At 42.6% G+C, this 17,561-nt stretch overlaps 1 protein-coding gene across 3 annotated transcripts in view; it reads right to left on the bottom strand.

Moving 5' to 3' along the window:
• The window catches only part of dyrk1b (dual-specificity tyrosine-(Y)-phosphorylation regulated kinase 1B), a 60,610-nt gene that overhangs the window by 17,821 nt on the left and 25,228 nt on the right, over nucleotides 1-17,561 (bottom strand). The window contains exon 1 of one of the 3 annotated variants that reach the window (XM_087837162.1): nucleotides 13,987-16,089. The exons of 1 other annotated variant lie outside the window; for it this stretch is intronic. In XM_087837162.1, coding sequence (XP_087693288.1) covers nucleotides 13,987-14,089 — 103 coding nt within the window. In that variant the 5' untranslated portion in view covers nucleotides 14,090-16,089. Of the gene's footprint in view, nucleotides 1-13,337; nucleotides 13,883-13,986; nucleotides 16,090-17,561 lie in introns of those variants that run through there. One more of the 3 variants, XM_087837164.1, reaches the window with a different exon arrangement.

The raw sequence follows: 17,561 nt of genomic DNA, 5'->3' as shown, positions 1-17,561 counted from the left end.
TCGACCGATCCAAGAAAAATTAGGCGGATTAGCTGACTATCAACATAATCATTAGTTGCAGCCTCGTTTACAGCTGCTGCATAGCTAAAGCAACCACCTAACTGGATAATCTGCCACACCCCTCGATTGGTCTTTTCCACACATAATCAGCCTTTTCTCCTGACTGCATGTGTTACTTCATGGTCAGAGTCCATATTTAGCTGAGACTGTCATCTCTATATATCGACGTTCTCCAGCTTTTCTGAAGGTCTTTCTCTGGACACCGTCTCATTTTTAGTCCAGTCCTTATACCAGAGGAGTGTTTTGTTTGATACTTAACAGACCTGTGAATCATCCAAGCTGAACAGTGTCTGCACATAAAGACATGGAGGAAAGAACCGTTTCAAACGTCTCTTCAGCAGTGTGAGCGAAACTGTGATCCGAGGTGAAACACAGTTACGGTGCTGTTTTACATTTTTCAGCAACACAGTAATGTAATGTTTTACTGTATTAAATGTAGTAATCAGATTACAGTTACAATTATGCTGTTACTTGCATTACAAGGTTCTTTGATTGTCTGCATGACAAACTCAACTTTAGCTCGCTGCAGGCGTCCACGACTAATGAAGCTCAAAGTGCTCAGACTTCTTCCTGTAACAAAGCTGGAGCCCTCTGTGCTCACTGGGAGCTTCAGCGGTGCTGCCTCCACCCTCAGACCCGTGCCTCCACACCATCCTGTCCGATTCCTCGGACTCCATGGCTTAGTTTGTTCTCTGGCACCAAAAATATTTCTTACCCAGTTACTCAGTTAAACATCAGTCAACAGCTACAAGCCTAATGTTGTCACTTCATCCATGTTCTTGCGTGCACATCATGAAACTTGAAAAATGCACAAATGCTGCACACGTTCTGATGAGCTCTTGAAATGGAGCACAAACGAACATCATCTTCAACATCCTTTGTCCAGTATACCCACTGCACAAACCATCAGTCCATCCAGTCCAGTCCACTGCAGACTAGAAGAGGCTTAGAGGAGATCTCTGATGTAATTCCACCTCGAACCCATATGTCGCTCGTTTTGCACACCTCACCACTGTCCTCATACATGTCCTGCACCACCCTCACAATCTTCTCCACCACTCCTCACGCAGTACAACAGTTCCTCACTTCTGTTTCTCTACATCCACAAAGACACAGTGAAGCTCCTCCTGACCTCTCCTACAGCTCTCCATTAATATTCTCCATGCAAACATCACATCTGTAGCTCTCAGCATCAAGCCACGCTGCTCACTGATCATCTCCTCTTTTCTTAAAAGCTCCGGACATCATGGTTGTTCATGAAGACTGCCACCTTTTGTTTAAACGTCTCGCTCTCCAGGATTGTGTTAAGCAACATTTATCCCAAACACCTCCACAGGTATGTTTGGACCAATCACCTTTCCACATTTCATAGCTGCCCTGGCTTCCCCTTTTTCTACATTCATCAGCTCCTCCGTCCATCTTCTCTGCACACTTCTGAACATTTTTGGACTTTTCCATTTCTGTCCTTGGTCACCTTAATCAATCTCTCTCCCTAATAATAATACATAATTTCTGCACCCCTTTTGCATGTTGCATCAGTCCTTTTGAACAGTTATTGTAGGTGTTGCCAACAGTATGCAAAGTACGTCTGCTTCTCTGGCCAAGCAACAAACAGGTGTTTGCAAACCAAGTGCACTGGTTTCATATTCATTTAACTTCTGTTCATCCTTCTAGTTTTGCATTTAAGGCTCAGACCCAGAACAACAATTCAATTCATACAAACGATCAGAACAATAGATCGATCAGGATGTTGTGTCTTGTGTCTGAGCCCATGAGCCTCATAGAAAGGTCCGGTAAAAATACATTTGCTGAGCGACCCTTTTATTTAAATATCACAGTTTCTTCAGCTCGGCATGAACCTACTCAACATAGCACAGTAAGTCAACTAGCTACCAAAACAGGACGTGTGACTTATAATACTCTCGGGCCTTTTACATAATTAATGACGGTTTTAGAATAAACAGGGAGCGGCCCGGCTGCTGACCATGTTTCTTCCTCCAGTTAAGTTACAAGAATGAGGAGTGATAAAGGTTGCTCTTCTTACTATTCTCAGGACGAGAGACGCAATAAGAAGCGCTCCGACATGTCTCCCTTCTGCCAGCTGGCAAATACCAAAACCAAAATAGAAAAGTGTTATTTAGATATGTGGTTAAAAATAAGGCCGCTCACTACGCAGAGTCACTAAAAATGGGATCACATTAGGAATTCTCTTTGCCTCCTTCAGGTGGCACGCAGCTCCACACGGTACTCGTAGATAATCAGGCACACAGGTCGAAACCATTCAGAGTTTTCACATTAGGTCAACGAGAGGCCAAACCAACAGAGATGTAGCTGCTGCCATCATCTTCAGCACAGGCTTTTAAATGATACACCTACACATAACAAACTAAACTAGAAAAAATACGTCACATACAGATGGCATTTTGACAGCGTTGTCGAGCTCTGCCCTGCACTCGTGTCTTTATTACTCAGACAGCACAGCTGAGACTGGTCTACTGGTTAGAATCTAGAGGTGGGGGAAAAAATGGATACTGTGTAGCATGGTGATATTTTGTTTGCTAATAATGTATGGATACAGGGACAGCAGAAATCGATATTTTGTTACAAAAAGGTTTTTGTGCTCTGACTTCAGAGCATGTTGATCCTTTTTCTGAGCAAGAATCCTGACATTCCTTCACTGTCCAAATGTGTTTAACTTGTTTTTGGCAGCAATAAACATGACAGTTTACTTATTTTAATTTAAGACATGTTTTATTTTAATTAAGTTTAAAACGTTTTTATTTAATGTAAAATTATATTTTGTTTTAATTTACTTTCAAATTCTTCAGTTGCTGAAGGGGCTGCATAGTTTTCATAAACTGCATAGTTCAGAATAGCTATAATTGTACCAGATGGTTGATTCAGTTAAGTTGGACTAGACTGTAATACAAACCGTTCAGTTTGTCAACAATCAAACTGAAATGAGAGAAAGACTGAGTGTGAGACTTTGATATTAGAGAAAATGAATATTGATAAAGTTTACCTTTATGTACAGAATCTGAATATCGCAAAATATTTTTAAAAATTGCAATAATATCGTATCGTGCGTTAAGTATTGTGATAATATCGTATCATGGGATGTCTGGTGATTCCCACCTCTAACAGAATCTGACGTAGAGTATAAAACATCTGATTTTTACTTAAGAGAATATAATAATACTGATTGTCAAAATCATCCTTTGCTGTATTTATTTTATTTACTTAAATATAATAATTCGATATTGTTACTTAAGATACAAATGAAAAAAGTACTCGGTACACAAAATGGGATGAAACTAAAACGGAGCAGAAAACTTCAGTGATGTAAAAACAGAGGAGCTAACATGAACTCAAATGTTTACAAGTGAAGGACAACGGAGCAGAGCCAAGAAGACTCCAATCCTCTATTTCACTGAATAACAAGAGCACCTGTAAGAGCTGCCACACACACACACACACACAAGTAAACGCTGCTAGCCGTGGTCATTAATAAAGAGCAGAGAACAAATATATGTGGTATTTGTTGGCTGAACACTGGAATTGGTGCAGTGCGCTGCCACTAGGGCTGATACGATTAGTCGACTAGTCACGATTACGTCGACTATCAAAATCATCGACGACTGATTTAATCGTCGACGCGTCGTTTGAAGCTTTGTAAGATCACAAAAGACGCAGGAATAAGTAGTAGGATTTAAGAGTGTAATAACGGACTGAAACAGAAGATGGCAGCACTGCATGTACAAGGATGCCAGCTGCCGTTAAACCCCGAAGAAGAAGAAGTAGCTGTGTCCCAGAATTCATAGCGCAGCCCAGCTCAGTTTCCAACAATGGCGGCAGCTAGTTAGTTTTAATATTACTCTTATTATTCTTTCTGGGTCACAAAATAAACGTTTAACATATTTTCAGGCGAGAATGTAGCTGTGTAAACCTCAAATATCTGCTCAGTTTATCAAGACACCACATATTTTCAAAAGCGCTCCGACGTTTTCGGAGACGTCTGTTAGCCACTAGCTCGATAGCTAGCCTGGGGCTAGGCTCACTAGAGCCGTGAGAACACCGGACTCCCGACACATCGTTTTCAAACCCACCGCAGTCTTTCGCTACTCAGGTTAAACATGATATATAAGTCACTTAGATAACTTAAAAATGTTATTGTTTGGCTTTTTTCAGTATTTTATTTGTTCCTGAGTAAATCGGTTTGGCTGAGATTAAAGTTATAGTTTTTACACAGCTGAATAAACGTCAAGCAGACAGCTGATTATCAGAAGTGTGAGATGCTCGAGAATTTACTCCGGTGTCCTGTTATATTTTAGATAGCAAGGAGTTTATTAAACTTCACCGAAACAATCTGCAAATGTCATTAAAATTTAATAAACTATCATCTTGTCTTTATTTTTAGTTAGCACATACCTTAAACACTTAAAGCTGTAAGCTAATGATAGTTATATAAGAGCAGATGCTGCTGGTGCAATAAGCTGTAGTTTTATGTCCAATGGATGATGATCTGATTAGTCGACTAATCGCAAAAATAATCGGTGACTAGTCGACTATCAAAATAATCGTTTATGTGTAGATGCTGGTAGAATTTTCTCAGCTTCAATCTGACACACTGTGACATCATGTTACGTTAACACTGTCAGCTAATGTTATTGATGGGCTGGACTTGTATCGTAGAATAGAATAGCTCTTTATTGGAATTGCACATGTAGAACAGAACTGTAGGTGCTCCACACCAACTGTGCCGGAACAATCGTAGACAGCAGGAAGATGCAGAATCAAGACGGATATGTATTTTCTGAGCAGCAGTGGGAAAAGTTCTCTACCTCTGTCATGTAATCTGTCTCATCTCCATCCTCTGATGGAGATGAGACAGATGACACCGCCATGCCCGAGCACGGCGGTGTCATCGGCATACTTGACGATGATGTTGGTTGGATGGGTCAGTGTACAGTCATTGGTGTACAGGGCGTAGAGTGGGGATCTGCTGCTCAGTGACAGTGGGGGGGAGAGGTGGAGGCTGAGTCTGACTGGTTGAGGCCGGTTTATGAGGAAGTCTTTGATCCAGGAGCAGGTGACGGGGGATCTGAAGGTGGTCTAGTCTGGTGATGAGGATGTCTGGGATTATGGTGTTGAATGCTGTGTGAAGATGTGTGTCAGGGAAAAGCTGAACTTCACACAGTTTAGTGTCACTTGTTTATGACAGTGTGTCCCTGACTGGTCCCTGTTGTCTGGGCTCTTCTCTCACTCACAGAGAGTGAGCAGGTGCATCACAGGGATGCCCAAATACAGTGGTTTTAGAGAGTCAGTAGTAATCTCTACTAACTATTCTTTCACAATTCTAGTAAGCGTGCAGTGATAGGAAACTACTGCAAGTAAGAAATGGAAATACTGTTTGGGAATGCAACTGGAATTACTTATCTCAATATGGAGCCTGGATCTGTATCCCTCTTTACAAAGTGTAAACTGTGAGGCATTAGACACAGTAGGCAGTGCACCAGAAATGATGATAGGTGGCTAGCATATTAAGACTCAACTGAACCTGGTGAAAGGAAGTACTGAGAGCTGATCATGCAACTACAGGAATGCAGCGAAACAGTTTAAGAAACAACATGTTGTTATTGGAGGCGCCCAGTGTCGATTGGCCCACCCTCTGATGATAATACAGGTCAGAAAAGCTAAAGCTGCTCATCGTGGGCCTCATGGAAAAGGCCAAACATCAGTTTAGATCATCATGGTAATGGCAGGTGGTTCTTATTCAGCGCTTTTCTACTCTATGTGAGCCCTCAAAGCGCTTTACAACAACAATTAAGAAAGCAGCAGTCGTGCTTAAAGTCCAGCGTTTACTACATCAAAGTAAAAGAGATGTCATGGCTTCATGGTTCAATCAGGGCAAGCATGTCAACATGGAAAAACAACTTGTAATTCTAGGCTTGCCCCCACTATCAGCTTCCATCCACAACATGAAGAGCTCTTCTGTTCATCGTTCTCTAAATGGCTCAATGAGAACGTAAACGGAGGTGTGCAGCTGGAGCCTGGAAAGCTGCGAGTAGCTTCGAAGCTGTGCTGGACTGCGTGTGCTTGTGTGGTAGAAACAGTGGTTTGGTGTGAGACTGTTGTGGTCCAGGTCCTGGCCTGCTTACAAACATGACACTCCTGGAGGGAGAGAGAGAGAGAATATCTGCCTAGTACTGAGAAACCTGCACCGTCTCTTTAAGAGACTGAGAGGCAGTCACAGCACTTCCTCACTCGGCCCCCCCCTCGCGCCTGTTCTGCCATTGGTTGAAGCGCGTTCTTTCTCTCTCAGCTGATTCGCTGTTGGTATCTAAGGGCTGGCTGGCCAGCACTCTATAAATAAACCCAGTGCTGTCTCAGCAGCCAGGCTACAATACTCATTAGCTACTTCTCTCTCCTCTTCTCCTTCTCCCCTGCTAAGCAAGTAGCTTCCAATAGCAGTCCTGGCTCTCAGCAACACTCTGACATACTCTCCCCTAGCAACTCAACCCACCCTACCAGCCGCTTTCTCCTCCCCCTCTTCTCCTCGTCATCTTTCCTACTTTCTCAAATCTCACTCCCTTCTGTCCTACTTATCCATCCATCATTCATTCATCCCTCACTTTCTCGCTCCACGACTTCAGTGCATTTCAAACAGCCATCTTTTCTCTTCCTTTCCTGAATGCTGTTTCAATAATGAGAGAAACAAAGAGGAGTTACCTCAGGCAGCACAGCAACACACACCAGTCAGAAGCAAAGGCTCACAACAAGTTGGTCGTGTAACGCAAACACTGTTCCCACTACAGCCCAGTGAAGAAAGGCCTCCTCATTATGGTAAACAAAGACACCACCTTTCACCTTCTGAGGTTTGACACAATAATAGAAAATAAGCTGGTCCTCAGCAGGGCCTGTGTTTGTGTGTCTGCACACCTGGCTGCAATGAACAAAGGTGAGCACATCCTGAAGTTTACTCTGAGCTTTGATGCTAAACTTTGTGCTGCTGAAAACAATATGTTAAGGTGTACATGTTAATAATTCATAATAATTAAATGTTCACCGGCCCAGGTCAGCGGCTCAGCTTCACTGGCCTTAACAAAACTGTTATTTTTGTATTCAAAACAAGTTGTATTCATATAATAGTTTATTTTATTTCACTTTAAATCTAAAAAGATAACAAAACAAAAAAAAGCATTGAAGCAAAACGTTTTGCCTCAAAGGTTTTTATAATGAATGTGTTACTCGATGAATTGTGGCACAGTTTAACGGTCTAGGTGATGATGGGCTGGGATTGGCATCATCTGACCAGTTACACTGGTAACTGTATCAGCAGCTGAGTGAGTTTACAGTAAACGTTACTCATAGAAACATAATACAGAACGCAGCTAACACAGCTGTGTATGAGGAATGGCACGTACAGCAGTGTAGTGTTCTGTATGAATGTGTGTTTGAATCGTTTTGGTCAGTAAGACTGGAAAAATAAATATATAAATAAAGTGTTGCTTATTTAAAGGCAGCAAAGAAAGTCTGCAAAAAGGTAACTTGTGTGAATTAACAGACTTCTTAATATTATTACAACTTTATCATTAAGCTATGGGAGAATCTGATGGGTTAAATGCATGTTCTGACTGGCACAGCTTAGTTTTTACTCTTCCAGCTGCAGCCCGATGGTGCTGAATGGTTTCAAATGTTAAAATGTTTACAAACAAACAAATTAAATCAAGGATCCCAGCCTATGATTCAGTAGGTTGTAGAATCTCTTTCAGTAGCAACAACAAAGTCGTTTTGTCCTGTATGATTTCAGTCCCTCACATTACTGTGGAGGGATCCTGCTCTACTCTTCACACAGCTTTGCTTCAGTTCATTGAAACTGGTGAGCTTTGAATGAGCCGTTGCTTCACCTTCAGACTGATGGGCAGCAACAGCTGATGATCACTGCTGATGTTGACGAGCAAGGACCAGATTATTTTCATGATGTCTTGATGTAAAACCTTTAACTTTTTACCATTAATGTGTATTCGATCAGAGTAGAGTCAGATCTATTTAACTCTACTGTGCACTGACATGACATCCAACAATAAAACACTACATGTTTTGTACCTGTACACGGAGGACTGACGTGCAACTCATGGAGCTAGTAGCTCATGTTCTCTTGGTGTCCATCATACCACACAGAGCTTCATCCTACAGAAACTGGACTCCACAGACAGGAAGGTGGGCGAGTTAGGGGAGTGACATGGAGAAAAGTGACCAGGTGTACTCAAAGCTGGGACCCCTTCTCTTGGTACACACAACACATACCACATGTACTGTTGCTGTATTTAAAGTGTGTTGAGCAAACGGCTCCTTTTTTGTTTGCACTATGACAACCACAAATTTCTTGCTTGTGTAGAAATCTGGTAAATGAACTGCAAATAACACTTTTCTACTCTGAGTATTTGCTTTAGTCAACTTGCCTCAGACATTCCCACAAATCTACCATTCACACACATTCATACTGTGATGGATGCATCAGACAGCAACTTGGATTTAGTATCCTTCCCAAGGATATTTGGGATGCAGACTGGAGCAGCCAGGGATCGAACCACCAACCGTCTGATTAGCAGATAATGTGCTCTACCTCCTGAGCTACAGCTCCCCCCAAAAAAACCCTCTAAAACATGGCAATAATTATGATGAAAGCAAATGATAAATAAAGGAAATGTCTTCTACCTGCCACACACATCTGAACAAAGATGATAAAGTCTGAGGTGGATGGCCATACATCAATATCACTGGGCTTCTTTTCTAACCACCAGTGTTCACTCTAATAATGCTAATCCATTACTCTGGTGCAAGAGCCTCTCACTGTCTGTAGACTTATTTTGCACTTGAAAATGGGGCTGATTCTTGAGTCTGCTATCCACTCTGTCCCAAGTTTAACACAGACTCATTTCAATAAAGAACCTGAGTGTTGCTCTGACATGACTCTGTCATGTTTTAGTGTGATTCTTTTGCAGCATCTGACAGTGAGGGCTTGATCAGTATTTGAAGTCGATGAGGAATTAGAATCTCTGGATAAATATCAATCCTTGGCCCTCACCTGTCCTGTGGTCACAACACTCAACTCTGATTCAAGCCGTTCTGTCTGTAGCCATAAGTTCTTGTTTAAGAGTAAGCGCCGCAGCAGCAACAAAGCAAACAAACGTCTGTGTCTTTTTAAATGTTCGACGGTAACATGAATCCTCTCGTACAAACCTCCGAACTATCGACTGGGCATGGGTTTTACAGCAGCCCTGCTGTAACATGCCAGCAGATGGCAGAATCTGTGTGTGTGCCACCAGCACAACGAAAGTTATGGATTTCAATTCTGTGAATGCTTTACATACGTGACACAGCTGGTTCCTAAAGTAGTCCTACAGGCACTCCATACACAACAGATAATTACAAAGAAACACGGCTACTGCTCTGAGCAGACAGGTCCGTGAAATCCTTGGAATGTTCCATCCAGTCGCTCTGCACCTGTTGTTTGGGACAACACTGTCGTCAAGAAGCACCAGCATCCAGTGAGTATGAAAAGGTAGCTGATGACCCGAGATGCATCAGCTGCAACATGAGTGTGTTTGTGAACATTACAGAAAAGTGCATGTATGAATGTGACTGGGTCAGTGAGGCTTTCATGAAAGCACCAGTCCAATGATCATTTTTCAATCAATAGATATTGACAAGAAACTATTTTTCAACAATTTCAAACAAGGAATTTGTACACAGAAACCAAAACTATGAGGACATTAGTTAAATGAGGGTTCAATCTAAAAGGCAGAGCACCCTAGTCTTTGTTGGATGATGCTTTTTAGCTCCATCTGCAAAAAACATGCAAAAAAAGGAAAACAAATGAAAGAGTATGTTTAGAAAGGATAGTGTTGCACTCCTCTAGTGGTTTTCAGAGACTCTATGAATCAATGTGAACATGCAACACATTAAATGACGGCCCAGCAGTTTAGTAAAGGCACCTGCATGGTTCCTATGGAGGAACGACAGACAGCAGGTTGTTCTCTGTCACAAACACGCTCTGTGGGCTCGTCTTGCTTTTGCTCTTGTTGGTCCTTCAGCTGGCTGGAGAAGACTGAAGTTCTAACACACACAAAGCTGCGTCTGCTGCAGCCACATTGTCCTTTTCCCACGTCAACTATGCTGTCAATCCCCTGGAATGGCACACTGCATACTCAGAACCTTTCACTCTGTGCAGCCAAATAGCAACACAAAGACACTAACGAGCAGCCTCGAACCCTGATTAAGACACTGGCCTCAAAATAAAACCACGAGTTTTCAGGAAAAGTTTGCAACAACTTGTTTTATTGATGCGTGCAGCTTGCATTTACAAGTGTACGTTAATATAACTCATTTTGTAATGAGTTACTGTCACTGATGACACACTGCCAGGTTTGAATCGTGATAGTGACACAGTCTTAGCTGAATGTAAGCACAGAAGCAGGTTAGATGGATTTCTCCCTGGAAATTTCCAGCAAACGTATTAAATTACTAATTAAGACTTTAATTTAACAATAAAGTAACTTCCTCCTTGTAATGCTTCAGCATTGTTACAAAATACACAATCATACATGATACAATAAAAGTGAAAAATCATTTCTAGCTAGGACGTTGTTTTTTTTCTCATGAAGCAAAAACTACATCATCAACATCAACTACAACCCTTTAATGATAGCATTGTATCTTCTGGATGAGGTAGGTTTCATGTGTGTGTCTGCATGTTGAAGTGTATCAGTGAATGAGTAATTTTAAAAGAGTACGTTAGGCTACAACGAAGAAAAGTGAGCGTATTAGCTAAAGCTCACACTGTGATGCTAAATGTTGTGCTGCTGAAAACAAGATGTTAGATGCTCAGAATGAATGGGATTGTAATTCAGTGTCCAACATTAGAGCACCAGGAGTTCTGCTGACCTGCCAAAAAACTTTTCTATTTATATTGGAAACACTAACAGTTTTATTAATATTTGATTTCATTTAGCTTTGAAACTGAAAAATAATGTTACAAATGCTTTGAAATGTGGTCTAGTACACCCCGCGCCCCCCATCAGACTCCCCTCTACTACTGCTCTCTTAGCATCGTAGAACGTTAGGGTTTTTTGATTTGACCTGTTCAGAATACGTTTGGTTCGTTTCTGGTGTGACTCTGTTTGTTGTCATTTTAATTTGTTTCCATATCGGCTGAATGTTTTTTATTGTTGTAAAGTGGGTGATATTTGCACAGGAAGATTTCAGAGAACTTCCAACACAAACAACAGTTGATGTTACGCAGACGTCCCAGCCTCAGTGAACATGACCATCATGGCCGTGCTGATCAGTTTGACGCAGACTAAAGGAAGACGCTTCCACTTTGGCTGTTTTACGTTGTGCCAGTTTTGTAAGCAAACATTGTTATTTCATTTATGTGCGTTTGTAGTCTGACCATTCAAACTAACTGCATGCCACATTTAGCTCATTACCCATATTAATAATTTCACGCACATCAGTGCTTTATGCACGTTGCATTCACGAGTACAGTGGATTAGAATCACCAATGAAGCTAGCAGATGTCTGCACTGTGGGAGGAAGCTAAAACACATCTTTTCCAAAAGTCTGCTTATTATTTTGACCTGAGTTCAATTTGTTAACTTTGAACCTCGTCTAGGGGCAGCCGTGCCCTCACTTCCAAATGGCCTCTCCTAGTGTTGAGCTTTTCTCTGTAGGATACCGGCCTGTTTGTACCTCTGTATTGTGTGTCAGATATCGCCTGTCATAATACCAGGACACATTTTAGGTGATATAAACATGTCAAAACACAATATAATAGCAAGCGACGGCATCCAGTTACATTTCGTAGCGCACACAACGGCACAAGCTAAGATATCACTGAGAGAGACAGAAACGTGTCCGTCTCCAGTGAGCATTTAGTCAATCAAAACTGAGCTTCTTGAACAATCTCACAATACTTGGAAAAATATGCAAAAAAGTAACAAACCGTGTGACTCAAACACACACTATCGAGTGCAGCCTGGCTATGACAGCGTGCAGGGACGAGATCCTGGCAGCTGCTGATGTGCAAACCAAAAGCAAACACAACTCCACCAAGCATCGCTGCAACATTTCAGCTAGCTGCCCTCCATATGACAGGAGGAGCAAACAGTGTGATGATGACCCAAAATTGACCCAAAATACAGAATCAAAGCCTGAAGATATGTTTTAATTGTAATCTTATTGTGCAGATTCCTGAAGAGTTACAGAGTGAAGTTATTGTTAAACTAAAATGGCGGGATATACTTTTCCTTTGAAATTTCCAGGGAAAATGCTACTTGTAGCACACTTTGTTGTCAATGTCAGTAGCTGCTGGAAAAGAAGGATGGAAAATGCAGTTTTGTTTGCACTTAAAAATACAGCTGCGCCAAGCTGCAGTTAATAACAAAACATCAGTATTTGTTTGTCTTCTATACTGTCAAACATATCACAGCTTTCCTTTAAATGCTGTAATTAATATATATATATATATATATATATATATATATATATATATAAATAAATAAATAAGAGATCTCTGTCCAAAAGAGCGCAGACCTAGGAACAGCTAAGATACTGCGCAGGACCCTCAAGCTCCCAGGCTGTGGTAGAGGACCCGAGCTTGAAGGATTGACTTCCCGCAGGGGCGAGAGGAGAATTTTATATGTATGTATATAACAACTAAAAGCAGAAATCCAACTACAGGCCAACGTCAGGCAGCTAGCATACATGTAACTGCGAGCAGTAGACAGAGATACTTGTGTAGGCTACATTAAAGGCTATACATAGGTTCACTGCACCAGCATAGATCAAGTAGAAGCATTTGCTTTTGTGTGTGTGTGCGTCTGTGTGTGTGTGTCTGTGTGTCTGCGTCTGTGTGTGTGTGTGTCTGTGTGCGATTACACAGTCGCATTTGAACCAGGTAACCTTTCATTGTCATTTGGTTTAACAAAGTCCTAAAGGCACACTCCTGGTGCTGGTCCAGACTGTCTCACATGGTGTTGCTCATTACTATTAAAGGTCTGACTCACCAATCTGTGCTAAACATCAGGTATACATGCACTACTGAGCCTCAGAACATCAAGGCCAAACTTTGGCATGTTTAATCTCAACCCAGAGGTAATCCACTGCAAGGACTCTAGATTTACCATCAAACACGTGTGATATAGATGTTGTTCTTACAAAAACAACAACAACAACAACAACAACAATAACAACCCACTGAGAGAAACACTGACCTGTGTGAACACAACTCAAGTCCACTCAGGTGCAGAGTATTTGGCAGGAGTGGAGCGGTGCATCAAACACAGGAAACAACAATATGAACAACTTGCACCTGCTGGTGAATAAAATGTTATAAACTCACTGACTGGAGAAACAGCAATGAGAAGTATTGAGATGCTTTAGCGCTGACCCATCTGAAACCTTCATGCAAGTAGAAGCATTCACTACATCTGCTCTAGTCCTCACAGTTGTGTTCATTTCTAACTAGCTTGAGCGAGAAGCACAGACAGACCTCAGAGCAGTTACAATTCATGCTGATCATGTGCTAGAAAACAAAAGCCATTTGTTGCACTTTCTGAACACTGCTAAATAGAAAAGTTACGGCCCATCAAAACCATTCTTTTTGTTTATTTGCTTTTTTAAGCCCATCGAAACGCTAACGGTCCGACTGTAGACAGACATGAGGCCACTTTTAGAACGCTCGGGTCACACGCCAGGACCCTGACACAGTCAACGCACAATTTAAAGTCAACACATGCTCCTAACATTGTGTATATATAAATGATCACACACACACACACACAGGTTACTATACTGTGAGTAAAGAAGAGTTTCCACTGTTTTGAAATCAGTGGGATTGTGTATATTCTGGTGTGTACTAACTCTTGTTCTTGCGGAGCAGGGCTGAGGCGATCCAAGGTTCGGACTGGACCATCCTGCAAGTGGGCACAGTCTGGTCTTCCACAGATGACGACGTGACAACCATGGAAATGCTTGGAAATGTCCAATGCAGCAGGGAAACAGTGTCAATCAAAACGGCGTGACAGACGAGCAGAACTCGTGCGGGTCAGGTAACTGTCATCAATCCCAGAGTTTGCTTCAAAAGTTTACATCCAACTAAAAAAGGAATCTTGACGTGGTGGGAAACCAACCAACCAACCAATCAAAAGGCACCGTCTTCTCTGGCTTGTTTTTAAAAAAAATGTTTTTTTTTAATCTTTTGTGACTGTGGTTTCTAAGGCAACCAAATGGTGTACAGGCAGCTTGTCTCTCGGAAGTAAAAATATAAAGGATGTAATTTCTGTCTTTTGTGGTGTTACACTATATATAGATCTCTCATGGTACATATAGATATATATTCTGTCTCTCTGCAGACATGGGAGTGGAAGGGAAAGAATATTTGGTTAGTCAGGTCAGTTTCTCGTTAGGTTGGTTTTGGCAGTTTCATGCATTCTTTCTGTGCGCTGGAGGCGTTTATCACTCCAGGTCGCTGGTGACTGATCTTTCAGGTAGTCAAAAGCAAGCCTTTTATCGAATCTAGTGTCTACTGCGATTACGCGTTGAGGCCAAACGTCCCAGGGATAAAGGCATAGAGTCTCTTTGATACGTTCAGTAAGTCTTGGCCAGAATAAACCAAAAGTAAGTAGCTAGTTCTTCAGCCATTTCAGGAGCAATCCAGAACGGGCTTTGTGTCCGCTGAAGATTTGACCAGTGGAGCACAGGACTGCTAGTTTTGCCAGGTTCCTTAGACTACATGGTCAGTATGGTTCAAGCACATCTCTTATTATTATTATTATTATTATTATGCAGCAGAGTATGTCCAGTTGTTGCTGTTTTTCCAGACTACTTATAAGCCACCTCAACTAGCTGTAAGTGGAACCTGTGCTAACCAGGCTCGCCAAGCATACTGCCAGGTGGACGAGCGAGGTAGGATGATAGATGGGATGGAAGAGAAGGAGATGGAGGGGAGTTGGGTTTCCAGCTGCCTGCTTTTACCCCATCCCTGACACTAAAAATAGCCCCAATTACTGGTGCTTTCTGGGGGACTCGTTGCCAGACAGAGTAGGACAGCACAGAGTGATGTGATCACTCAGACTAATCCAGTGACACAAACAGCCTGCACCGAGAAAGTCACACAGTATATTCAGCCTGAGCTCCACGCAGTCCTGTGCCGTTTCCCTTCAAAGCCTACAGCAAGAGGTGGCTGCCCTCTGTCAGGCTAAAAAGGCGCCCTTTTATTAGCCAAACAATATTAGTATACACTCAGCCTTAACAAGAAGCACTTTTTGCGCAATCCAGTGCGCCTTGTTGCTTCAGAGGTGTGTAGCTCCACACAAAGTTACTCTAACTGTACTTGAGCATTCACGAGTCAACGGGACCGCCGGCTGGCGCAAAGTGACGAACCACCAGCACGGGAACACTTCACCTCAGCCGAGGAACTCTTTCAGCTCCGATTCAGAAGCGGAGGAAATACCGAGAGGCGGTACAGCTCCAGCGTCTATGCGCTGGGGCCGAATGTCCCCCGCGTTAGACAAAAGCCGACGACGGGCCGCGTTACACTCCGAAACACCGGCCCAATAACACGGTCCAGGAAGAGGTCGAGTCTCTGAGGTAATTACTCGATAGCAATATCGCAAACAACGACTGAACTGCAACAAGCCAAAACTTCAGAGTCGCCTCGGAGTAAACAAAAGAAACCAATTCCAGAGTTCCTGAGCTTGCTGCCTTTCGCTTCTTGACGGGCCCACTCGTCAGTCTGCTTCCGCTTTCTTCTCTCGCACTTACTGTCCTCGTATACTCGTCCTTCTCAGAACGGGAAAAATAGTTTTATTCCTTCAAGGTGGAAACCTTCTCCGGGGCGATTGTGAGTCATGTTTTTCGCCCGTTTCCTTCTCCGTTAGACAGAATCTGTGCGCCTCTCCCACACGCTCCCCCACCCTGCGATAGGGACTGTACCATGTGCCGGTGGCAGGGGTCGGGGCTGGTGTGTCTGGCACAGATACACAGAGTACTATTAATACCAGCAGAGATGCGAACACAGGTTAAACACGTGGCATTGTGGACGTTTCACACAGACTGTCGTATCAACTACCAAAAGCGTTTCAAATAACGATACGAAACAGCATCAACAAATCAAGTGAGTTAGCGGTACAGCTGCCTTCCCTCTGACAGCAGTAGTCTGCTCCAAGCAAACCTCTCCCGTCCTGTCCATTTATAGTAACAGCGGGATATATATACTGGAAGTTTATACACAGGCATACATGGAAATCGAAAAACGACTGAACATTGTATACACGGGACAGCTTTGATGGACGACTGTTTTACATAACATTAGTCCGTGTTAACAGTGTTAAAATGAGTAAAACAGATCATCTCTACTGCTCTGTTTTACTTCAAACTACATCAACCTTAGTTTGTTCTCGGTGGACAGCAGCCTGTGAGACCGTAAAAACGAGTAGTTAAAATGACAGTTTAATTAATGCGTTATTCGGTTGTCAGAAATGAACCAAATGCCACGTTTATGTTGCTACCGTGTAACACACAAAGGCTCTTTTTGTTCTGGCTTTCAAAATGTTCTAACTTCTCTGTACTCTGGCAGTCGTAGCCTCTACCCTCACTCTGCACGCACACTCTCTGTTGCTACCCGACGCCATGGCAGCTGCAACGCAATTGGCTACATAAAGTCCCATCCCCTGCTGTAATTGGGTAGCAACGGCTCTGTGGGCGGGGCGGTCGGCTTAGTTTCCCTGGGTCTCTTCTAACGGCGCGGTGCGAGGCAGTGGTGACGCGGAAATAGTTTGAAGATGTCAGGTAGAAATGGAAAGAAGGACAGGCAGACCGAAATGGTGGGGGTGGAAATACAGCGGGGGAGAGAAAGGGGCAAAAGGTTCCAATAAGCACATGGTCACTGAGTGACTTTACAGCTGAGAGGTTTGACTTGTCTTTACAAACCAGCCAAAGCTAAAAGTTGTTCCTGTTGCTATCCGAGCATTCTGGCTAAATCAAGCACAATGCTGCCTGGGAACAGCGCAGTGTTAGAAACCAGCTGATAGCTCCTTGCATTAAAATCACCCTCAAACTCAACTGCCTCAACAAATGTGTCAGTGCTCATCAGTTTTTAGGATTTGTTTTAAATACAGGCTGACTCTCGAACTGGTGTTGAATGAAGTCATATATGGTTTTAAAAAAGTAACAGCCTAACTAGTCCACAATAGCTTTGCGTAATCACCTCCCAGTGGTTCATCATTCTAAATGTAGTGCCGTTTCAAAAGGGCAGAATCTTCTGTCACGTCTACTGCTGGGCTTTACATCCTGATTGTTGTATTGGTCTTATATTTCTGTTATTTTGAGATGACACAGCTTATTAGCTCCAGTATGTAATTCATTTATGGGCAAATGCTGTTAATATAGGCCTATGAAGGGCATGCTACAACAACAGACAGATACTCTAGTTTTGA

This window comes from Neolamprologus brichardi, unplaced genomic scaffold, assembly GCF_056152115.1.
Source record: "Neolamprologus brichardi isolate AB-2024 unplaced genomic scaffold, ASM5615211v1 NODE_ptg000008l+_length_2720982_cov_1, whole genome shotgun sequence".
In the NCBI taxonomy this organism is placed as follows: Eukaryota; Metazoa; Chordata; class Actinopteri; order Cichliformes; family Cichlidae; genus Neolamprologus; species Neolamprologus brichardi.
Note: the sequence above shows the minus strand (reverse complement) of the source record. Positions and strands in the feature narration are given on the sequence as shown.